Source organism: Vulpes lagopus, chromosome 3, assembly GCF_018345385.1.
Source record: "Vulpes lagopus strain Blue_001 chromosome 3, ASM1834538v1, whole genome shotgun sequence".
NCBI lineage: Eukaryota > Metazoa > Chordata > Mammalia > Carnivora > Canidae > Vulpes > Vulpes lagopus.
Genome location: NC_054826.1, coordinates 91,128,789 through 91,153,817, shown reverse-complemented (window position 1 = coordinate 91,153,817; position 25,029 = coordinate 91,128,789). Strand labels below are relative to the sequence as shown.

At 51.4% G+C, this 25,029-nt stretch overlaps 1 protein-coding gene across 1 annotated transcript in view; it reads left to right on the top strand.

Annotated features, from left to right (window-relative positions):
- The first annotated feature begins 3,127 nt into the window (after nt 1-3,127).
- The window catches only part of GALNT17 (polypeptide N-acetylgalactosaminyltransferase 17), a 433,146-nt gene continuing 411,244 nt past the window's right edge, over nt 3,128-25,029 (top strand). The window contains exon 1 of the mRNA XM_041750030.1: nt 3,128-3,476. Coding sequence (XP_041605964.1) covers nt 3,239-3,476 — 238 coding nt within the window. The 5' untranslated portion in view covers nt 3,128-3,238. The remainder of the gene's footprint in view (nt 3,477-25,029) is intronic.

Sequence of the window (25,029 nt, the reverse complement as noted above, 5' to 3'; positions counted from 1 at the left end):
CAACCCGGTATGCCTTGGAGCCACCGATTTCACAAGCAGCTGGCATACAATAAATATTGAGTTGATTACGTTTCTGCATATCCAACATATGCCAGGCAGGTTTTTAACTTTTTGGTGTCTCGGCCCACACTGGGAATCCGAAGGAGGTTGGAGGTCTTTTCCCCCAGAGAAATGCCCAGGTAACACCCACTCACCAATTTCCGCATTGGATTGGGGGGTGTTTATGGACTTGTGAAGTCTACCTTGGGCACTTCTGTGGGGGAGGAACTGGTTAGGATCAGGGAGTTAAGAACTAAGGATCCAACTGCAGTTAAATACCCCCAACTGGTAACGTCTCCCAGCTTGGGGTGAGGTCAGTTTCCCTAAGCCTGTGCTCTTGCTTGGATGCACCTTAGCAAGAAAGAAGGTGGTGAGATTAATTCAGAGGTGGGGATTGCTGGGCTGGGGACCCTGGGAGCGTAGGCATAAGAGAGTGTGTGAACTGTGGCCAATCCTGGGAATGTGTTTGAAATAAACAAGCAATCAGAACTAGAGAGTAACCAGGAAGGGTAGAGAAGGAACTCAAGAGAGGCTGGAAGGGCTTAGGTACTTGGGAGGGAGGCAGGGGTTGCTGGTGGCTGGAGAAGATGTGTGTTTGGAATTGTGAGTGGGGAATTTTAGTGCAGGATTGCAAGAGTGCAGGCAGTACTTCTGTGAGGATAGGGCTCAGGATGTGAGCCTGACACTGGGCCACTTTATGGACTTGTGGGTGTCAGATGTCATTTAGGAATGTAGAAGCTGTGCGGGATGCATGTGGAAAGTGCGGAGAGAAGCCTGTTAGGGAGTATGGTAAGATCATCAGTTATGTTGAGCCAGGGACCTCTCCCACCCTGGAGGGCGAAAAGAAATCTCTCTGAAGTTGAATATTGCCTGGAAACAACTCCAGGGCTCAGAGGGTGCTCCCCCGGCTTTGTTTTCTGTCTCCTACTCCCAAATAGGCACATGCTCGGGAGTCAGACCCACGTGGGTTTACAGCCACTCACTACCGGGGACCTTAGCCCCTGGCCTCAGCCTCCCTGGCTTCGGTGTTGTCGGCTGAAATGCTAGAAAATGATTTTTGCAGCAGTTCCCACTGGTTGTTGTTAGATTCCATCTGGGTCCTCAGTGAGAAATTGTGGGGACCCTGCCTGCCCCGGCTCCTGCCAGGGAGCTGTTACCCAATAACTCAGGTTTCTACTCCCTTGGCTCCTTTCCTAGCCAACATGTGTGTCTAGAAATGGTCCCTTGGGTTATTTATTTTTTTTATGCAGCTTTTTCATTCAACTGTTTTTGTATTCACTTTTTGTAGGTTATATAAAGCAAAAACCATGAAGATCCGATTGAACCCAGGCACCAAGTTCCAAGGGAATAAATTAAAAAAAAAAAAAAGCTCTATTTTTTCCATGCACTTTTCTGTTAAAAAACCAATAGTTAAAATAACAAATAAGCAACAAAAGCCCCAAAGCCCCAAACCCAATAGTAAAGAGAAATGAAAACTTTAGCGAGATGGAAATGGTGAGGCGGAGACCACCAGGTTCTTCGGCCTCTGCTGCCCATCCCTGTCAGTTGGCGGTCGGGTTTCTTTTTCAGGCCCCGGGAGGAAGCACATCCAGGAGGGTCTCTGAATTCCAGCCTGCGAAGCGCCTGGCTTTGGAAAGAGGACGACGTCGCGGAAACCCGGCGGCCAGACACGCTCCTTGGATAAAATGCGGGCGGGCCCGAGGCCGGGGACCGGGACGTCAGAGCGCTCCCTCCCTCGGACAGCGCGCCCAGCCGCCAGCCGCCAGCCGCCAGCCGCCCGGCTCCCCCAGTGACAGGATCCGGGGTTCCAGGCCGGATCTTCCCTCCAGCCATTCGCGGCCACGCAAAGCGGAGCTGCGAGCACACGAGCGCACCGCGCGGGATGTCTTCATCGCCTCCCAGCACGGAGCGAGCCGCCGGCCCGCGGAGCGCGGAGACGCCCGGGGCCCCCCGACCCCGCAGCAGCCGGCGGGACTTGACTCGCCCCGTCCCGCGCGCGGCCTCCTCCCCGGCGCCCCCGCCCTCCCCGGTGCGCGCGCACGAGCCGGCGAGCGGGGAGCCGGGGAGCCTCGCGCCCGGCAGCCTGCGGGCGGCGGCGGCCGACAGGCTCGCGGGGACTCGCGCGCCCAGGGCGGCGGGGGCGGGGGCGGGGCCGGCGCCGCCGCCGCCGCCGCCGCCGCCGCCGGTCCCCTCGGGCCGCGCCCCGCCCTCTGCCGCCACCTGCGCGTCCGCTCGGGGCTCTCCGAGCCGCGGCCGGGGGGCGCCGCGCGGGCTCTCGGCGCCGCAGCGGCGGGATCGGCGGGGCTCGGCGTCTGGCTCCGCGGCGCGCGGGACGAGCGGGGCTGCCGGTGCGGCGAGCGGAGGGGGCGCTCCCGCGACGCCCCGGGACGGGCCGAGGCAGCCGCTGGGACTTGCGGGCTCCGAGCCCCTCCCGGCCGACGCGGCGCGCCGGCTCCGAGCCAGGCCGCCGAGCCCGCAGGCCCCGAGGGCTCCTGCGCGGGGCGGCTGGGAGCGCGTCCGGGCGCCCGCGGCGCCGTGCGCGCCGGGGAGTGGGGTGGCGGGTGGGGTGTCCCCGGCGCGAGGGGCGGAGAGCACGTCGCGCTCTGCCCCTCGGCCCGCCCCCTGGTGCTGCCCCCACTTTGGGAGTAATTGGGACTTGAGCGTGACTGCGGAGCCGCGAGGATGCGGGCGCCGGGCGCGGGCTGCCCCTGTGCGGGGCGCGATGGAGCGACTCGGTGAGCGGAACAAAGGCGCCCGCCCCGGGGCGCGGGTCCTGGGCTGAAGACCGCGGCCGCCTGCGGGCGAGGGTGGTGGCCGCGCTCCCCGCGGACGGGCGGCAGCCCCTGAGCCCGGCCCCACCGCGGCCCCACCGCGGCCCCACCGCGGCCCCACCGCGGCCCCGGGCAGCCCGGCTCCATCGGAGCGCCCCTCGCCGGCCCGCGGAGAGACCCCCGGCCCCGGCCCTTCGCCGCGCGCTGGGAACTGAGCAGGCGCCGCCGGGAGCACTTCTGCACCCCGAGCGCCCCCGCGCCCCCGGCCGCCTCCGCTGCCCGAGCATCCGCGCCGCGGGGCCGGGAGAGCCGCTGTGCGCCCCGCCCGCCGCCCCGAGTGCGAGGCTCGCACGGCCCTCGGCTGCCCCGCGCCTCGCCGGAGCCCGAGGGGGCGCGGGTCGGGGGCGCGGGCCGGCCGGGCGTGTTTGATGGCTTCTCTGAGAAGAGTCAAAGTGCTGCTGGTGTTGAACTTGATCGCGGTGGCCGGCTTCGTGCTCTTCCTGGCCAAGTGCCGGCCCATCGCGGTGCGCGGCGGCGACGCCTTCCACGAGCTGCGGCCGCGCGCCGAGGCGGCCAACCTCAGCGCGCACAGCGCCAGCCCCATCCAGGAGGCCGTCCTGAAGCGCCTGTCGCTGCTGGAGGACATCGTCTACCGCCAGCTGAATGGTAAGGACGCGCGCGGGCGTCCACGGGCGCCACGGGGCTCCGCGCGGGCGGGGCCCTGTGCCCCAGGGGCCCGGCGCGGTGCGGGGGGGGGGCGCACTCCCGGCTCCCGCAGGCTCCCTCTGACCCTTCCCGCCCTGTCTTGGCTGCTGCGGAGAATCGCCTGCTTCTTCTGTGCCCCAGCTGTAAGTTTGCTTTTATTGTGGAAGACGCGTCCGTGCAGCTGGCCCCGGTCCCCGCGTGCGGCCGTCATGACCTGAGGACTCCGGTCCGAGTGCAGAAACTAGTCTCCCGGCCAGGTGGGACGGGAGGCGCAGGCCGGTGACTTGGACCAAAGGGCTCTGGCCGCTTAGCGTGTGGCGGGGGTCAGACAGGGACGGACGCTGGCGGGCTTGGACGTCTGCAAAGTCAGGGCCTCGGGTCTGGAGCTCACGCGCTCCGGTAGTAAGTCGATGAACATGTCATCTCTCCGGGAGGCGGGCTGCACGGCTAAGCATGAGGACTCCTCCCTTCCTGCTGCCTCCGTGGAGGCTGCTATTAAAAAGCACACCCCGTTTCTCGCTGGAGAGCTGCCTGAGGGTGATTGTTACGGTTCATGGTGGGTTGGGGAAGCAGTGTTTCCGAGTGCAGGAGAGCGAGGCTTGCCACCCAATTAATGACAGTTGTCAGAATCTGTCCCATCTAAAATGCTGCTCTCCTCTGTGCTTCTGGAGAAGGGGGGACACGCTTAATGTACCCTGACCGCATGTGGCCCAGGGGCTGATGGGCCCTTGGACCCACGCTATCCCCAAGGTCAGAGTGAGTATTACCTACCTGAGTACAAGCAGCTCTCCGGGGTCCATAGGGCCGGCGTCCAACGGAGATCCAGGGTTGTCACCTCCCTTCCTGGGCTTCTAACTATCCATCTCATAATGGTTCCAGAACTACAAATTATGGTAAAGATACCGACAAGAGTAATTGGTATAATTTTTGCTCCCCAGGGGTCCCTGCTGGGTCCTTCTAGGTGGGATGTGGTTGGATCTCTGAGCACCCTTTGAAACAGCCCCATTGGTCTTCTTGATGTCATTTAACAGGTATCCAGGGGATGCTTTCAGCCTGTATCTGCCCTGGGGAGTTATACTCCCTGTTTCTTTCCGGACAAATTAGAAGCTTATGGGGGTGAGCCTTTGATTCTACTCAGATACCTGCCAAAGACCTACACATTGGGCCCGAAAGAGAGTGCAAGATAGCCTGGGTCTCACTTCTAGGCTGCACCCAGGGACACAAGTCATTTTAGTATCGGTTTCAATTAGGAAACAAAGTATGGCATAGCCACGCCCCCATATGCCCCAAAGAAGAATAATAAAATCTAAATGGTGTTTACTAAGTGCACAGACATGCAGGGACTCATTTAGTCTTTATAGCAACCCCAAGAGATAGGTGCTGATACTGCCCGCTGTGGGAGCTTGCTCATCGCCACCTAGCCAGGGGGTGGGAGCTGGGAATTGAACTTGGTCTGTTCCAGAATTGAGGTTCTTAGCTGCTACACCAGCCCGCCTCAGCCTTTTGGCATGTGTCAGAGTCAGATGGAGGGCCTGTTAAGCCACAGGTTTCTAGACCTCAGCCCCAGAGTCTCTGATTCAGTGGATCTAGGGTGGGAGCCCCAGACTTTGCATCTCGACTTGCACCGTGGCCCGCTGCCTGCACGGAGCAAGCAAGGAGGAAAGCCCATTCGCCTGGCAGTGCCAGCCGGTTGGGGTAGGGGTGGGCACTTCTGAGAAGCCAAGTGGGCAGGGGATCGGGGTTCTTTGCATGCGAGCTCTTCTGTCATATAAGCAATTTCCCTGGGGGCCAAGGGGCATCCGGTGCTTGGGGCTGGTTGGGTTGGGTGCTGTGGGGTGGGAAGACGGAGCTTTCTCAACTTGTAGCCTCTGAGGAGGAGCTGCCAGGAAGACTGGCTTGAGGGCTTTTCCTGGGCAAGCCAGGAATTCTAGCTGCAACTAGGTGGGTGTTATCTTCCCAGCAGCTAAGTGTAATTTGGAGCAATGTGAAGTCTGGGGGAAGAGGGCAGAGCAGAGTCGGGAAATGGAGAGAACCCTCTTCTCCACCCCACCTGCTGGCGTGTCAGGCCTCTGCTTGCCTTGGGAACTGTGTGTGCCACCTGTTGGTGCAGCAGGCCTGCTGGGGCTGCTGGCTTCAGGGGGGAGGGTAGCCCAGGGTGGCAGGAGTCCCAGGGCCTGGCAGATGGGACCTGGATTCCCTTGTCCACTTGCTCTGCAGCCTGTCTCTGTCCCTTTCTACTAAAGGAGAAGGAAACCTTGACCTTGGTGTTTATTCCTCAGGAATTAGTGGAGGGTCTGTAAGAGCCTGTCACCGGGCCTACTGTAGGGGCAAGGTCACTTGGGACCAGCCCTTTGGGTACAGAGTGGGAGCTGGCCTGTTAGAGGCTGCCCAGATTTCTCTGACCTTCCTGTGGACTCAGGGAGTTCCTCCGGAGGGCCTCAGGGAGAGTTCTGTAGCTCTCCCTGGCCACGAGCACTACTACTCCTAGTGGCTGCTCACTCCCGGAACGGGTTTCCTTGGGTGTCCAGGGGGACCCAGGCTTCCTTAGAATCAGCCCCTCTGTGAAGATTGTCAGTGCCAAAATCATGAGTTCTGCCTTTTGTGTGTGTGTGTGTGTGTGTGTGTGTGTGTGTGTGTGTGCGCGCCTAAGATTTTATTTATTTACTTATGAGAGACACACAGAGAGAGGCAGAGAGAGAAGGCAGAGGGAGAAGCGGGCTCCCTATGGGGAGCCCAGTGCGGGACTTGATCCCAGGACTCCAGGATCATGTCCTGGGCTGAAGGCAGACGCTCAACAGCTGAGCCACCCAGGCGCCCTGAGTCCTGCCTTTTGAAAAAAACAGTTGTAGGTTGTTGTTGTTACTCTTTTGTTTTTCCTACTACAGGCTGGGAAGGACGCTTTCAAGAGAAAGTGGGGGTGCTGGTATGGCGGGGAAGCATCCAGAGATGAGTTAGGTTTTTCCCCGTGCAGACTGTCTGCAGGGCCCCCACTGCTGGGCCGGCTCCCTGTGCCCCGCGCCTGCACCTGGTCTCTCACCCCAGTGTTCCGCCCGGCACACGGGGCTCCACTTCCCGAGGGCCCAGCTTCCAGGGGCTTTCTGTTTCCTAAGGGGTCATGGTCAAGCCTGGAGGCTGATCGTCAGGGCCCGCCACAGCCAGCTCCCACCAGCATCTCCCATGTCCCCACCTCGCCCAGCGCCTTCTGCCTTCTGCGGCCAGACTGATGGACGCACAGGAACGCCCAGCATTTGCCTTTAGGGTTGTAGCCTCCACATTTCAGCCCCAGCCTTGGAGAAGTTGTCTGGCTTCGCTGTGGCTGCTCCCTTTCTCTATTCCTCCATCCTTTCAAAGTTTGGCTCAAGGTCCTTGCCCTGGGGTGGGAGTGGGGCTATGCCAGGCCACACGGCGGAGCTCTTCCTGCTTCGGGGTCCTTCTGGAAGCTTTCTTGTCGGCGACTCTTTGCACCCAAGGCTTATATGCTTGTGCCTCCGTGGGTTTATCTCTTGAGCCCAGAACTAGACAGTAGGTTTTTTAAGGGCTTGAACTGTATTTTGGACTTTTTAATACCGCTTCCGTTCTTTAAGCATCTCCCACAGCACCTTGTACGAATGTGGGCATCTACAGTTTATGGGTTGATTCATTGGTTGGGAGCCAGTTTTAGGAGGTACATGATGGACGCGGAGGAAATAGTCTCGACAGTGTCTTGCTTGGGTTGGACTGGGTGGATGTGTTGAGGAGGAGGGAGCTGGACAGCTTTAGCGGGGAGACCCAGTGTTTGGCAGGCTTCTGGTCTCTGCCATCTTGCTTGCGCCAACATCAGGCTGTTTGGCCCTTCACCCTCCTGACGGAGGGGCCCCAGACCCTTTGGAGGAACTCGGGGGTGAAGCAGTTGTCCAGGCTAGGGAATAATGCATTTCAGTATATTTTCTTTGAATGTGTAGTTTTTATAATACGAATATGGTTTTCTACTTTTTTTTTTTGTAGAAGAAAATTAATTCACATTTATTGTAGGCAATTTGGAAAATCTAAAAGAATTACATGAAAGAAAATAATGCTGTGTTAAGTTAGTTTACGAAATGGTGGCCTGGTGGTTTTGTATGAACATTAGGAAAAATGGACCTAGGGACAGAGGGATTTTCTGTTAGAATTTTCATGGAACTCTGTATGTGACTTGTGAGTTTTGTGAGTCTCTTTCACCTTCTGAGGAAGTTGTTTGTTTCTCTCATTCTAGAGCGGAGAAAAAGGTGAGAAACAGAGATACTGTGTGGCCTAGTGGGGATGACATAGCCAGTGAAGGGCAGAGCCAGGATTTCCTGAATACTCAGTACTTTCCCCATGCCCGGTGCCCTCCCAAGGAGTCAGGCAGGGTAAAGACACCATTTCACTGTTTTGCTTGCCCCGTGTCAGCCCCGAGCTCTGGCAGCGACCCCCTCCCTCATTGAGCCCCGTGCAGTGAGTCAGAAGGGCGCATGTCACTGCTCCAGTAAGCCCAGGGCAGCTCTGTCATAAGAGGAAATGCAATCGATTCAGGTTAGCTTCCAAATTTAGATTTCAGAAGGATATTGAGTAGAAGCAGGGTTGCCTGAAGAAATTGAAAATCTTTGTGGGAACAGAGAGAAGTCAAAATTACCTATCCGAGTCCTGCCCCCAAGCCTCAGAGGCCGACAAAGCTGAGTCTGAGCTATGGAAAACCAACAGGTTCCCAGTAAGGCAAGCACAGCCCACCCAGCCAGACGCCTAAGGACAGCTGGATGGAGGTAGAGATTTGCTCTCATAGGCCTCATGGTGGAGTCAGAAAGAGAGGGATGGCATTTTATTTTTGTTTGATTTTTATTTTTTTTAAAGGTTTTATTTATTTATTCATGAGAGACACAGAGAGGCAGAGACATAGAGGGAGGGAGAAGCAGGCTCCCTGCAGGGAGCACGATGTGGGACTTGATCCCAGGACCCTAGGATCACAACCTGAGCCAAAGGCAGATGCTCAACCACTGAGCCACCCAGGTGTCCCTAGAGGGATGGCAATTTGAAGGCGGGTCTTCATGGATGCCAGAGCCGGCCTGGCGCTGTTTCCTCTCTGCTGCCAGGACATAGCTGTGTGCCTGTAGACTCCAGAGTTGGATGAGACCCGCATTTGCTATGGGAAGGAAGTAAGGGGGAAGGAGGAGAGGGCATATTTGTATGAAAATCACTGCAGCGAGTGTCAGAAGGAGGCCAGGGCAGTTTGAGCCTCCATGTGCTGGCTCGTGGCGGGCTTCTGCGGCAGGCAGGGGCCCAGCAGAGCCAGCCTGGGCGCTGGAGGGAGGCTCACTTCTTACCTCTGATGGACTCATACCATCTGGTGCAGCCTCCCCTCCTGGAGAGATGGGGAGCCCGTTCTCGGACAGCCCTGGATGCAGGCACGACTGCGTCGGCCAGTGTGTGCGACAGGCACCCTGCCAGCCGGGTAAGCTGCCGCCTGCCCCAGCTCAGAGGTGGCGGGGAAGAGGCCACCATGTCATTCTCGAGGAAGAAATCCAACCCGCTGACCTTTGCTGTTGCCAAATCGGGAGTGTCCTTTGTGGATAGGAGGAATAATTAGAGCTAGAAGTGGCAACGGGAAGAAGGGGCATGGACACGGTAAGGCGCATGTCAGGCGAAGAAAATCTGAGATCAGATAGCCTGCAAGTCCTTTTTAAGAATATAAAATTAGAAAAGGTTTGTTCACTCGGCTGTCAGGGCAGACTGGATTGGATTACTGAGTCTGTCACTTACTGGCTGTGTGACCTTGGCCCAATCACTTCACCTCTCAACTGAGAAGTGGGGTCTTCGTAAGTCAGGACGAAATGGGATCCAGGACATGAGACCAAGCCCTGGGGCCCGGCGTGTGACGTCTGGGAGAAGGCGCGGGCACCCAGAGGAACGGACCCTGCTGGCCTGCCCTCCATCACATCCCTGATGCTGGGAACTATCCTGGCCTATAGTAGGCGCTTGACAGATGTTTCTGGCATGAATGCACGAACAGCTAGCCATGCTTTGTGGCGGAGTGGGGTCATTGTTATCAGTGATGTGAATCCCAAAGGGGGTAAGAGGAGGTCGTTTTCCTTTTAACTTGCTCGATCTCTGAGTTAATTGGGATTCTTTTCTCTCCTTGTGTTTGTCTGAGGCTGAATTCTGTTTCCTTCTTCCCTCTTCTTTCTTTCTTTCTTTCTTTTTTTTTTTTTTAAAGATTTTATTTATTTATTCATAAGACACACAGAGAGAGGCAGAGACACAGGCAGAGGGAGAAGCAGGCTCCCTGCAAGGAACCCGATGCGGGCCTTGATCCCAGGACCCCAGGATCACAACCTGAGCCAAAGGCAGGAGCTCATCCACTGAGCCACCCAGACATCCCTTCCCTCTTCTTTCTCTCTCTCCCACTGAACATCTTTAGATGATGCCTTTGGGTGACACCTGTGAGGCAGAGGAGAAGAAATGGAAGCCCCTACATGTCCGATCCCATGACAGAAGCTGCCAGTCGCCCACACGTCTTCAGAGCACCTCCTCACTGCCAGGTGTGGGCCAGTGCCAGGATGTGGAGAGGGGCAGACATCTGTGGTCTAGTTGGGAAGGTGCCTTTGTGGTCTTTTTGGGTGCACAGAAGGTTCTGGAAGGGTAGTAGCTTGAGTGTGGAAGGGTTGAGGCCTGAGCTGGCACCCGCGAGGTGCTTAGCCAGTGAGTGTTAAATTTGAACATGGAACTCAAAAGTTTTGATGCCTGGGGACCAGATGTGGATACAGGTCATAGAAGAGGTTTGGGGCCCTGGACTGGGAAGCTGTGGTGTGGTCGACATGGGGGCCGTGTAGAGGCAGAGTGTGGGGACCTATGAGAAGCCTTGTGGTGGGAGCTTGCTGGTGAGGCGAAGCTTGTCTAGAGGACCAGGACTTAATTCTGCAGATGTGGGGGGTGCCACTGGGTGATCAGAGTGACATGCTGACATGTCATGGTTCAGTGTTTGCACAAATGGGGGGAAAGTCGGTTCGGATCCAGTGGTGGGTAGAGGTGCTGACACCACTGGCCCAGCCATGCCTCTGCTGCAAGATCCAAGTGGCGCTCTGTGCTCCCAAGACCCTAGTGCCCCTCACTTTGGAGCCCCATCCTTGGCCACATCCCGTGCTAAGCGTCAGCACCTGGAATCGGTCCCTCTGGAAGGTCTGAACCAGCCCTCAGAGCTCTGTCCTGTGCATGCCCCTGGAGCTTGCTTTCCCCTGACCTCCCCTGCTGCTCTCAACCTCACGGAGGCCCTCCCAGCTGCCCCGTTGCCCCCCAGCCTTCTCTGGCTCTGTGTGGCTCCATCTTTCCACACCTGGACAGTCACTCCCATGGAGAGCCCGTCGGGAATCCTGCTGGCTTCTCCAGGGTCCTCATCTCGGTGTCCTCCACCCCGTTTACCTCTTCTCTCCCTGATCCTGGGTCAGCCTGAGGAGAAGCCCCACTGTGGCAGGGGGTGGTGCCCTTAGGATGCCCGCAGTGCTGTCTTCACAGGGCCCCAGCTTCCCCAGCACTAATGACAGATCTCCCTTTCTGTTCCCCAGCCAAAGAGGAAGCCAAGGTGAGGGGGTTGCTGTGAGGGATTCTGGGGTGGGGGGAGGCGCATAGTTGAGGACTTGTCTGCTCTGAGCGAGCCCAGTCCCCCCTGCCCCGGCTGCTCTCGGGTGACACAGAAGCCTGCCTCTGCAGCAGCCATTTACGCAGGCTTTGGCCCAACTGGAACTCCTCTGCCTCTGCCTCCTGAGGCCACCACCCGGTGTCTGGGTTCTGCGGCCCCTTCTGGATTCAGCTGGCATGTCATGTGGTGAGGCCGAACCTGCTCCCCCGGAAAGGACCAGAAGACAGAACCCAGAAGTCCAGGAGAGCCAACTCTCCATGGGCTGGCCTTTGACCAGGGGCCATGGGAGCTGTTCCTCCCTACTTCCCTGAGGGCTTCAGCAGTTGAAAAAAAATGCAGGACTCATTTGGTTGAAAGACTTTCTTCTGCCTTAGTTATTGTTCCTCGCAGGTCTTTAAGACCATTCTGACACAAGGATGACTACTGGCTTAGCCACTGATAGAGAAGTTTTCCCTTTTAATAATGTCCCTGTCATTGCTAACTGCAGAGCCTCAGCCTTGCCATGCATGAGTAATAAACCACTGCCATAATTACAGGCGGCCCCATCCAGACACCAACACATGAGCGTGCTGACAGTTAATAGGGAGCAAGGTTCCACAAGAGCCTCCTTCCATTGTGTCTCAGACACAATGGCTAATTGTGTGATTAGTGTTTACTGAGGGATGTCTAATGGTTACACATGCCTTGTTAGGTGCTGTATGTCCCTGTAGAAAGAGCAATGAACTAATGGGAGACCCGGGTTCTAGTTCTACCCTTTTTCTAGGGACTAGAGCTTATGTGTGTATGAATGAGAGCCACGTGACTGTGGGGTCCTTTAACTCTCAGATTATGAGTAACACTCTCCTCCCTCCTGTCTCATTAAAACTTCGTGCATTCTCCAACAACCATTCAGAATCCCTTTCATCTCTGAAATCACCTTGTCAGAATTAATTGTCTCATCTTCGGGGCTCTTAAGGGGACTTTGCATGGGCCTGCTTTTAGCCCTTGCTCATCTCTGTCTTGCATTCTGACCAACCGTTTACATGGTCAGACCCAAAAGTTTGTAAGAGAATATATTTATTCATTTCTGAAAATCCTTCCCTGTGTCATTTAGGAATTAGTTCATCGAGTAACTTGGTCTTTTGTAATTGTGAAAAGCCCAGAAGTAGTGGTAGCTAGCATTGGTTTGGCATCATGAGGTCATTATGAGGACATAATTTTGCGACATTGTATTTCTGTTGGTCTTCATGGTTACAAGATGGCTGCTGTAGTTCCAGCCGTTGCACCTTTGTACAAAGAAGGAAGTGGCCACATCTCTTATACTTGAATCGGGAAAGAAAATCTTTTCCAGAAGTGTCTGGCATGCTCTGCATGTGGGCTACAAAATGGTCACATGATCAACCTTGCTTCAAAAGAATAGCTGCTTTCTGGAGAAGGTGAGTACGGCTGAGGCGAAAGACCACAGAGGGAATGGCATTTACGTCGCGAACCCACGGCGCCTGCCGTCCCCTCCACACCCCTAGTAGATTTTCAGCAAATATTAAAATGAAACAAGATCCTTTGCTAACTAGAAATCAGTGAACTAGAATATTCAAGTCCTGGGGCATTTCGATTAACTTAGGTTTGCTTTGAAGATATCTCACAGATGGAAGCTATAGCCATATGTTGTCAATAGCCATTTTTGTGTCTCTGAAACATTTGTTTTAGGGTTGGTGATGTCATAGTTTAATTGGTAGCATTTTTCCCCCCTACAGGTACAAAAAAATGGTACAACTTACAGTTGGAGGCATCTTAGATTTGGTGAAACCACCGTGGTTTACCCTGCTCAGTACCCTGCTCAGTACCCTGCTAGTTTTTTTGAGCGCTTGATACGTATTAAGTGTTTTGCGTTGCTGGATTCTGCATCATGCCCATGTACGCTATTGTGCCCACTTTACGTATGAGGAAGCCGAAACTCAGAGAAGCAAATATGTCCGGAGATAGCCGCCGGCTGCCTCTCTGTGCCTCACCTGGTGAGATTGGGCTCCCTACCTCCTGGGTGTGCCGCCCCGTCCTGATCAGCAGTGATGGCAGGGTGGGGGGGTTGCAGAGTGGCGGGCATGGGGGCTCCGTGACAGGAGCGTGGCAGGGAATCTTACTTCCTTCAGGTTTAGCAGTTACCAGTGTGTAAAGTTGTAAAGCTGTTAATTCTAGGGCTCTAAATTATGCTGCGAGAGCTTTAAATCCAGCCCATAATTAGAACAAAATGTGAGAAAAGTGAAATTGATATTAAGTTAATTAAAAGGCTTTGCTTATATTTGCAAGGAAATTAGCACAACAAGAGTGCTGACAAGTGCACATTGTTAATTTCTCCTTGGTTTGGGCGACTCTGCGCAGGCCTGAGGCCAACTTTGTTCTTGGCTTCTGCCCTGTGCCCTCTCTACAGTCCAGTCTCCAATTTACTGGTGTTCACGGTGGCTGTAATTAGGCAAGATCAGCGTAATCTCACAAGGGTCATTTTTTAATGCAAACCAAGCCTTGAGTCGGAGCCCCACCGACCAGCAAGGGCGCAGGCGCAGTGTTGGCACATGCTTCTGGGAAGCCGATGCCGGGCTGGCATGCAGCTCCGAGAGTCCCAAAGTGAGCCCTAGGCTCCAACGCACCCTTGTCATTCCTGTTCGCCATCCTGATCTGTGCGAGAGACGTGAGGCTGGGTGTGCGGTGTAGAGCTTCAGCTGGGAGTTCCCAGGAGGCGGGGACAGGTCTTTCTGATGGTGCTGTTGATACCAGGTGAGGGTCTGCTAGGGAAGCTGACAGCAGGCAGCCTCGAGCCATCCTTGCCCGGCTGGGGTGGCAGAGCTAACGCGCTGTTCACCAAGGTATTTTCCTTTCCTCTGAGCGCACAGCTCATCTTTAGCCTTGCCTGCTGCGAAGTGGGGCCACATGACTGAGTTCTAGATAGAAGGTGGGTGGAAGCGATGTTTGTCACTGTCAGATTTGGCCTACAAAATCCGTGTGGGGTCCCCGGTTGCTTTCTCTCTTTATCGGTTAGCGGTGGCCTTGGGGTCCGCCTGTTGGTGGCATGTAAGATGGAAGGGCCGTCAGTCCCTGAATGGTTGTGTGGAACAGAGGCCCACCCTCTGTGGCTCTCCCTGATGTCTCTGCGCCTTTGGACCCATTGAGATGTTGGAGCTTCTCTGTTACAGCAGCTAGTGTGAATTATCCTGACGAATTCAATTAGGCAGAGCCGGAACTCGAGTCCTCCTAAGGGACAGGCCTGTGTATCTACTGGAGGTCTCTCTTCTTGATGGATGTGGTCAACATGTGCTGACTGAGCTGAGCAGTAAGCGGGTTGGGGAACGGTGGTCCTGTTGAAATCCTTCTGGACTAGCTTCTCCGTTTGATCTTTGGCTTTACGAAAAGAGTCTTGCTTCTCAGTGTCCCGGTGTTCTATTTACAGAGTGATAGAATGATTGTAATCATCCCCTACTTATGCTCCATGTTGGAGCTGAGGGATAAGTATTGAAATATAGCTAAGTTGTTTGCAATTATAAAGAACTAAATAATATATGCATTGTCTTTATTACAGCTTCTGCTGATAGGAACTGGCATTTTTCAAGATGAGACAAACTGAAAAGGTTAGCTTAAGAATTAGCAATTTAAAAAATCATGATCTTTGCTGCCACTGCATTTTAAATCATGCAAACATTTATGTTTGTGCCAGAGTTCCACAATTTCCTTTAGAGCAATTACTGAAATGCATTCACAAGATAAAAATGGAGTTCAGGGAAGAATATTTAAGAGCTCTTTAATGATGTTACAAACTTTGCTAATTTGCCAAGTTGTTCTAAAACCCACTTCCATTTTCTTTTTCTTTTCTTTTCTTTTCTTTTTTTTTCTGTTCTGCCTCCCTATCTTCCTGCAATTGAACTGATTCCAGAAGGTTTAAAGAAAAGGGCTGAAATTAATATTGAAATACACAGATCTTATGAAATATCTTTTTTTAATGAAATATCTTTTCAAGAGCTTTGTGTCTTCCTTCATTAGCTGAAGGTGAGCACTCAGGAAGAGAGAAGAACCCTTGGGCTGTGTTTACTCGTACGAAGCAGTTTGGGGAGCGAAGGAAAGTCAAACAGTAGTTACTAAGTGGGAAGTTTGAGAAAGCCTCTTACTGCTCCTCAGCAGCTTGGGTATTAAAGCCCTGGGGAGGGGTAGCAGGCCTCAGTGTTTTCTTCTCCTCCTCCTCCTCTCTCAGAGGTCAGCTTGGCACAGCTGCGGCCAGTAAAGGGCTTGGGGTCCTTGCCACTTCCTCGTTAGGGCTCTGAAAACCCACAAGAAACCCTTCCCCTTCCCCACAAGAAAGGATCTAATGTTAATGGTGCGCAGTTCCATGAGCGTTTAAGTAAGTCTATGGTTACCTTTCAGGTTCTCTTGAAAGCTTCATCTTTAGTAGAGGAAGTGTGATGGCACTGAGTTTGGGACAAGAGCCAGAAATGCAGCGCTGGCCCCGCCAGCTCCTTAATTCCCTAACCAGTGCATCTCCAGGGGGCGCCACACAGTGGACTGAGAGGGACTTTGGGGTTAGATAGATTTTCCCAAAACTTCTTTTTGGCTACTTAAGTCAAGCCCAACCTTGAGTTTTGGGCAGCTCTGTGTTGCCGAGCATCAGTTTACCCATCTGGGAATCAGCAGCTGCTCCTAGAAGTGTAATAAAGACTGGACGAGATGACATTTGTAGAATACCTCGAGGAGGGCCCGTAGGTGGGAGAACGTTGGCCAGGAATCCTGCTAATCCTGCAGGGCCCAGACCGACCCCCTGGGACTGCTCTTCTCCCCAGTGCAACCTAGGTGGGATCTAAAGTGTGCTCATGTTCTGTAATTTCATGGGACACATAGGTAGAGTCGGTGATTCAAAGGTGGCTTTTCATGTAAATGGTGGTTGGTCAGCATTGGTTGGACGTGCATTTTTTGGCAGCAAGAAAAAGTTCAGTCTTTAAAGGAATGAGAAAGGATTTCTGTAGGAATGAGAAAGGATTCTGTAGTGGTTTTAAAGTGTATCTGCAAATTCTCAGATGGACGCTATTCCCAGCAAAAGGTGGAGTGGACGTCCCCCTCCTCCGATTATTATTGGGTGGCCTTAGCGACTGCCTCTAGAAGCTAGAATTCATCGAACATGATGTCGCAGGACTTCCAAGGCTGGGCCTCAGGGGTGATAGAGTGTCTCCCAGGCTCTCTCCCTGGGGATGTGCGTCTTTGAAGCCTTGAGCCACACCAGACACCAGGCTGTCTTGAGGCTTCTGTGCTGGGGCTGCTGGGATGAGGGAGGGAAAGGGGGAAGGAGCAGGCGATGGGAGGGGCCCAGCCAGCTGCTTTGGTCTTCCCATTGCAGGTGCCCAACATGACATGTGAGTGAGTGAGCTTTAATCTGCCCCACGCCCAACCCCCTCCCTGCCCATCCCCCCTCCCTACCCATCTCTTACCCAATTTATCCCCCCTCCCTACCTATATCCCACCCTCCACTCATCTCCCCTCCCTACCTATACCCCACCCCCCACTCATCCCCCCTCCCTACCTATACCCCACCCACCCCCACCCCACTTATCCCCCCTCCCTACCTATACCCCACCCACCCCCCACCCCACTTATCCCCCCTCCCTCCCTATACCCCCACCCATCCCCCACCCCACTTATCCCCCCTCCCTCCCTATACCCCCACCCATCCCCCACCCCACTTATCCCCTCCCTACCCATCCCCCATGCCCCACCTATTCCACCCCACTAATCCTACCCCACCTCTTCTGCCCTGCCCCTCACCACCTTGGCCTTCAAGCCTCCCCCGCAGGTGCCAAATGGAGCTGAGAGTAGCCTCCCCACCCCGGAGCTCTGCCCAAATGGCAGATCCATGAGCAAAATAAATGCAGTTGTTTTTTTAAGCCAGTAACCCTTTAGGTGGTTTGTTGTATACAGCAAAACATAACATAATGGGAGCACCGGGCCAGCACCCTTGTGTTCAGTAAGGTGTTTTTTTTTTCTTCCTGACCGCGAGAAACGGGATTCCTGATGATGATGAAGATGATGGTGCTGACAGTAGTAGATGTAACAGTAGTTAACACTGTGCATGCGCTCAGAGTACCCAGCGCTGTGCTAAAGACTTTATGTGGATGTAAAAGTGGGTAATGAATTTTTTTTCTAAGTCTTGGGTATATGCCACCGATGGACCGTGGGCAGCAAGCAGCCTAATGGTTGCAAAGAGGGTCAGGTCGGCCAAGACTTCGACGTCTTAGCCAAGCCTGACTTGGCCCTGAGCGCAGAGAAGGAAGGGTGGCGGCGGGGAGGCTCCCTCCCACTGGGCGTCACTTCACCAGCGCCCAGCATCATGTCCAGACCCACGGACCCTTGCACCGGAGTCCCCGACACCCCACCGTTTCAGGTCTTTTAGGTGAAACAAGCAGACATTTGACAGAGCTTGTTTCTGCAGGAGGCAAATGACCTGAGGAGAAGTTGAAATAAATACAGTAAACTTCTTTGATTCTAGGTAAGTAGGCGCCTTGTCTGGTCTTTTTTTTTTTTTTTTTTTGTTTAAAGATTTTATTTATTCATGAGAGACACACAGAGAGAGGCAGAGACACAGGCAGAGGGAGAAGCAGGCTCCATGCAGGGAGCCCTACGTGGGACCCGATCCCGGGACTCCAGGATCACAACCTGAGCCGAAGGCAGACGCTTAACCACTGAGCCCCCCAGGTGTCCCTAGACTCTGGTCTTAGAATAAAGAAACAAATCAACATCGTGCTTTTCCCAGAGCGAGAACATTCTTTTTTCCGGTCCTAACTTGGACGCCCAGTGCTCCTGGGCCTTATCACTTACTCAAGAACCGGGGAACCCAGAGCCCAGTGGTTCCCCGCCTGGCTGAGCTTCGTATGGACTTGGAGAACTCTGGGGGAAAGTGCCAGTTGCCAGATCCCTCAACCTGGAGGTTCACGTTTTGCAGATACGGGTCGGCCGGACTTGGCTTCGGAAATCCTTATTTTTCAAAATCTTGGTAGGGGATTCTGAGGAGCAGCTGGGAGCCACCGAGGCGGTTGCCGCCTGTGCTTTGAAGTGTTTCTCGTGTCTTCCTCAAGGCCAGAGCTTTCCCGCCTCCCTACCCGCGGCCTGCTTCTTCGAGGGCAGATAGCACTCCTCGTTGCAATGTCTGCATCTGTGAAAACATTATCGATTCCACAGGGCTGTTGGGAAGCTTGGACGTGTTTATTCATATGGGGTGTGTGATACATTTCTGGCTCCTAGTAGATTTATTTTTAACTTTCCAACACAATTAATGTTATTGCCAGCATTTGCCTCTTAATTTGGAGATTCAGAAATGCACCATCAAAAATGATCTTTTCTTTTCCGTACGGTAAGAACACTTAACATGAGATCGACCCTCCTGATCCTCAGCAGGTTGCACGCCCCCTGTTGGGGCTCACGGTGCCCCCATTCTGCCCAGACCACGCCTATATCTCACACCACCTCAGTGTCTTCTGTTGGATAAGTTGGATCTGAGTGAATATATTTCATTCTGTTTGCTGGGAGTACAGTGTTCCCTTTTTATGTAAAACCTGCTTGTCGTCTGGTGTTTGCTAAATTAGTTTACTGTAGTATTGATCTTCCGGTTTATAAGGCGCTACCTTCCGTCTTTGTTCTCAGTGGCTACCAGAGCGGACTCCCGAGGACTCTCCTCTCCCCCATCCCCTTGCTGCTTCCTCTCCCTGGTGTGGCCTGGCGTCCTGCCTTCGACCTGGGGATTGACTCTGTAACGGTTTCCATCTCCAGGCTGTGCTCCCTGAAGTCTGCTGCCACTTGGCCACCATCGCGTGGTCCCCGGCCACAGTTTTGATCAAGCCATGCCACGCGCTCTGTTCGCATTGTTCTTTGTCGCTGGCAGTACTTCTCACCCCTTTCCTGCAGAAAGCCACCTGTCATCTCCGAGTTCCTGAAAGTGATGGGGGTCTGTTTGGATGTGAGAGCTTGGACCCTATGAAGGCAAATTTCGCAGTGTGCAGAAAACTTTTTTTTAAAAAGATTTTATTTATTTATTCATGAGAGACACAGAGAGAGAGGCCAAGACATAGGCAGAGGGAGAAGCAGGCTCCCTGCAGTGAGCCCGATGTGGGACTCGATCCCAGGACCCCGGGATCACAATCTGAGCCAAAGGCAGATGCTCAACTGCTGAGCCACCCAGGTGTCCCATGCAGAAACCTTCTAAATTGATCAGCTTTTTTCCCTTAATCTTCTGTGGTCGTCTTGCCCACATCCAATGGCATCTTTGTCTGTTGGTAGCTTTTTTTTCCCCCTTGAGTCTTTCTAAAGCATTCAACTTGGTTTTCACTGAGACAGTCACCCTCTTTTTTTCTCACTCATACTGTCATCCATTTATGTGATTTAATAGAATTACATAATTACAGTAACAAGCACAGCTGGTATGAAGAGGTTTGGGAAAAACACAAGGGACTGTTGGCAGGTACACAACTCAACTGGTGAGAGCAGAGGCAGGCGGCACGCAAGATAGAGGGGTACCTGCCAGCCTGGCGAACGCACACCAGGGTCTGTCAATCTGTCTGTGTCCTGCTTTATGGAGGTGACAGAGGGTGGTGGCCAGGCAGTCTGCATGGCAGTTAAGAGAGCATCTATGGTATCAGCTTAGCATGTTCACTGTGATAAGTCAAGAAGCTGGGAACAATGAAAATGTGAAAATAAAATTGTTAGAGAGCTGCAGCATTCTTTTTTCTCTGTAAATGTTCTTAAATCTTTAAGATCATGCTTGCATATAAATGTTTGTGTCCTGTGCTTTCTCTTAACATTTTTACATAAATATTTCCCTATATTATTAAACACCTCATAAACATTAGTTTATGTAACTTTAGTTACATTAGTATTAGTAACTTTAGTTGTTACATAGTATTTTCAAAAAGATTTTATTTATTTATTCATGAGACACACAGAGAGAGGCAGAGACACAGGGAGAGGGAGAAGCAGGCTTCTCATAGGGAGCCTGATGTGGGACTCGATCCCAGGACCTTGGGACCACGCCCTGAGCTGAAGGCAGACGCTCAACCACTGAGCCACCCAGGCGTCCCTTACATAGTATTTTCATGCAGTGCTTTTACCATAAGTCTCTCCCTCAGCTCCCTGTAGGCAGAGATACTGATTATCGCATGAGGAAAAAATTCAGATTTTTTTTCCTTCTTCTTAAGGAAGGACCCCATTCTTCCTTCCTATTTCTCTCCTATGTGTCTCCTTCATTACTCACAGAGAACACCCAATTTCTGATGCTCCTGGCCACCAAATGTTGTTTCCCACACCAAGTGATTCTCTGTGTGTCAAGCTTTGGAGGTCCTGTAATTCAACTCAGTTCTGATATTACGTCCCTGAGGGATAGCATCAGATGCCACAGGTTAAGGGTTAGCCCACAAGACTGTCCCCACAATTCAGATGTAGGGCACAAGCCAGAGTTTCCAAGGACTCCTTCCTAATCATGGCTCCACCTTTCTGGTGATCAGCTCTCACCCAGGAGCCCACCTAGAGTCACCTCATTAGAACAAGACTCCATCACTCAGGAATGTGCAAGGCTTTTGGGAGCCCCGTATCAGGAACCAGAGTCAAAGATCAAATACTAGAACACAAGATCCTCCTACTGCTCTTATCACTTATCACTTAAGTCACGAGAGTTTTAGGAGCTTTGTGCCAGGAGCTGGGGGCTAGAGACCAAATATATATTTTCTATGATCTCACAATTACTTTCAAATTTTTATTATAAATAACAGTGTGATGAACATCTTTGTATAGAGAACTTTATATCCAGGATCAAATAGAAGTAGTGTCGTATGGAATTAGTAGAGCAAAAAGTATGGGCTTTTAAAAAGACTCGATATATTTTCCCAAACTGGTTTCTATTAGGTTTGTATGAGTTTGTTTTTTACAACAGTATGTGACAGTCCTTATGCTCCCCTATCTTCTTTCACAATGAAGAGATGTTACAGTTTCTAAAACCCTGCTCATTTGATCAACAATCATACCTTCTTGTTTCAGCTTACATTTTCTTGATTGGTAGTGAGATTGAATATTTTTCCAAATACGATTTATTTGCATTTGCATTTTGCTAAAATTTTAAGCTCTGATTGATCTGTTAAAAACAATTTATCTGTTGATTAATTGAATTGTTGATTTGCATACATTTTTTATGTAGTGAAGAAATTATCTTTGTCTTCAGTTTTTATTGCAAATATGCTTTCCAAACTCATCGCTTACCTTTTAATATTGACTGTTTTTTTGGAGGGGGTGTATTGGGTTTACATTTTCCTAGAACATTTAATTTTACAAAGTTTTCTCTGATTCAGTGTTTAAAAAAATATCCCCATGTATCTTTCTGGCCTTATATAAAGAATTAAGTTGAATTTTTAGCATATACCTAAAAATACACATGAGAATTATGCTTGGGAATTATACTTGGGAGTTGAAGTTCTAGCTTGATCTTTTCCACTTATTTTAGTTATTTCAGCCCCGTTGGTTGAGTAATGCTGCCTTTCCCACTGACTCATGCTTCTCCTTTGTCATGCTTTCAATTGTTACGCAGAAAAGAACGATAATGTTTCCCCGAGATGTCTGTTCTGCTCTAATGTTATATCTATACTTGAATCAATGCCATGTTATATTAATTATGTGATCATATTGGTCTCTAACATTTTTCTGTTCTTTTTTTCCTTTTTTAGAAAAATTTACTTATTTATTCGAGAGAGAGAGAAAGAAAGAGAGAGAGAGAGAGAGCGCGCGCGCGCGCGCGCGCGAGCATGAGCAGGGGGAGGGGCAGAAGGAAAGGGAAACTGAATCCTCAAGCAGAACCCCCTACTGTGCATAGAGCCCAACTTGGGGCTCCATCCCAGGACTCTGGGACCATGACCTGAACTGAAAGCAGACATTTAACCGACTGAGCCACCCAGGCGCCCCTACATACTGGAATTCTTAATTTTGTTTGTCTTTCACAGACCACGAATATTCCTGAAGGAAAGGTATGGAGATGATAGATTTTTAGAGATCTCGTTTTGCATTTTTCCTTTGCTCTTACATATTTATGCCTTGGCTAACTACAGAATTTCTTTGTCAGAATCTTTTCCTCTCAGTTGTGGCATTGTGTTCTGACGTTTAGTACTGCGGTGCGTAAGTTGAGTCCATCTGTCTGGCCATCCATTGATCCATGAGCTTGAGCCATCCATCCATCTGGGACCAGCTATGTAATTTGTGGAGCCCCCTGGAAAATGAAAAAATGCGAAGTACCTTGTTCAACAGTCTTTAACAGCTTCGAGATGGTGACAGCAGAGCCTTAAACCAAGTGCGAGGTGCTCTGAGTTCAGGGCTTTTTTATTTCATGGATGCTTGTTGAGCATGCGCTATGTGTAGTGTTCTTTGGGCTAAAGAGCCCTCAAGGTACATTGGGCAACTTAGTTGTGGCATTGTCAATATTTGATGAAGGTGTGCATAGGATATTGTGGACACACGCGAGGAGAGAGGATCCCACGAGACCTAGCTAGCTGCTGGAGAAGGCTTTTGGAGGAGATGATACATGTACTGATATTCTGAGTGATGCTGGGAGAGTTTTGAGCTGAAAAGTAGAGACATGCTCTGATTCAAATGTTTTCAAGAGATCACCCTCCTGTGTGGAAATGATGTTGTAGTGGACAGGGTGAAAGCAGCAGGAGTGGAAGCAATTGGAAGGTCACTGTGGTAATCTAGGTAAGGGAAGATGGAAGTGGTGGCTGGGGCCTGTTTGGAATAGTGGAGGCAGTGAGAAGTGTCATATCCCAGGTTGATTTTGCAGTTAGCACCGTATCCATCTGTGGATGGGATAGATATGAAATTGGAGAGAAAGAAAGCAGTTAAGGATGACTCTGTGGTTTTAATCTACTCAGAAGAAAGGAGTTGTCATTTCCTAAGATGGGCAAGACTTGCAGGAGAGCAGGTTTGGGGGGAAATGAAACATCCACCTTTGGACACATTGGATTTGAGATGCTTATTATGCATCCAGGTGGAGAAGTTGAGTAGACAGTTCTGTTTGTTGAGGAACCTCCATACTGTTTTGCACAGTGGCTGCACCAGTTTGCATTACCGCGGGCAGCTCACAAGGGCTCCTTTTCCTCCACATTTGATATTTCTTGGTGTTTTCGATTTTAGTTATTCTGACTAAACTGTTCTTAGTGACTTATTTGACATAGAGGAGAAGGAGGAAACAGATTTAGAAAATGAGACTGGCCAGCTTTTACAGCTCTTCCTCCCTTATTCATGTAACAGGGATTTTGGAATATGGGGTCCTGTTTCTTTCTTTTGCAAAGTCCTAGAAGTATTTCTTCTAGTTCATATTCCTGTAGAAGATGGTGAAGGTGATTTCTTGATATTTATTTATGATGAAGAGAGAATTGCTGCCACTTAAATGTTGAATTATTAATGATTTAGGAGGAAATGACTTCTTTCAGAAACACCAGTTCTGAAGGCGTGTTAGACAGAGACCAGGTAGTAAATTACCTCTTTCAGCTACAGGCCGAACGTGTTGATGCACATCTAAAAGGATGCAGTGATTACCTTCTCCAGATTGGGTTCAGGCAGCCATGATTCTGGAAGGAAGTTCAAGATAATTCACTTATGACACTTGGAACATTTTAGACTTCGTTACCAAGGGATTGATCTATGTCTAGAGGGAAAGTGGGGCTCCCTATCAGAATCAGTAGATTTGGAACCTAAACAGAACATTTTCAAGATTCAGGGAAGAACCAATGGGTCGCAGACCATCGTGATCTGACCTTATGAGACAGTTGGTCCAGGGTCTGGCTTGTTCCCGGGCATGGTGTTATATGAGGCAGGGAAACACAGCACATAATCATCCCCTTTCAAAATTAAGAGGAATTTTTGTAGAGAAGTACACTTACATGGGACTTGGCCTTGTGTGTCCTGTCATCAGTATGAAACTCAGTGAGGAGACAGGGACAGTAGAGAAGACCATCTTATCAGCTGGGTAACCAGGTGAGTGTGAGTGTGTGGGTGTGACAAGGTATGTATTTTATCATCATCTCATACACTCACTTTCAGAGAAGTTCTCTAAGGCCATTCGCTGTGTTCTGAAATGGATTAAAACCTGCCTCTATTTCCAGCGAGTGATTTAAATATTGTATAGCTCATTTATAATTGAATAAAAATGCGGTGGCTCTTTACAGATTTTGAAGGCATTCTCTCTGAAAGGCTGTTTTGTTTTCTCTTTTTGAAATAAACATGAATTAGCATAAGAAATAAGGAGGCCCTGCAAGGAATCAATAAAATTAACTGGAATTGGATTTCACACTTTGAATGCACTACACGTCCCTATTAGGGGAGATATGGAGCAAAAGGAATCAGTTCAAAGAGAAGCCAAGGCTCATGAAAGACTGACCTACTTCAAGAGGATGAATACTTAAAATTGGAATAGCTTGAAAAATAATTCGTTTTACATTGATGGACCGAAGCGCAAAATAACAGGGAAGCCTGATGGAGAGACAGGTGGAGGAGGCTGGGCTGGCCCCACGTTGGGGAAGCCCGGAGGTGTGGGGAGGAAGACCGGGCTTGGATTCTGATCTGGGTTTGAGATCTGGTGCTGCCGATTAGTTTATTTCAAGTGTTTTCCTTTCTATACTCAAAACTGTTTGCCTTTGCGTTGCAAATGAAATTGGCTTGGCTTGACTTGAATGTTAAAACTAAGCCTGTTTAATTTTTTTAGGTGCAACAATGAAGGAGGAATTTAGGAGTTCAGGCCTAGCTTGAGCCTTGGCATGGAGGGGCTGAGCACGGGGAGTGAGTGCCCCTGCAAATGTGACCCAAGCTCTCCTGGACGAGGTGGCAAGGGCTTCAGGAAGGCTACTCTCCTCACCTGAAACT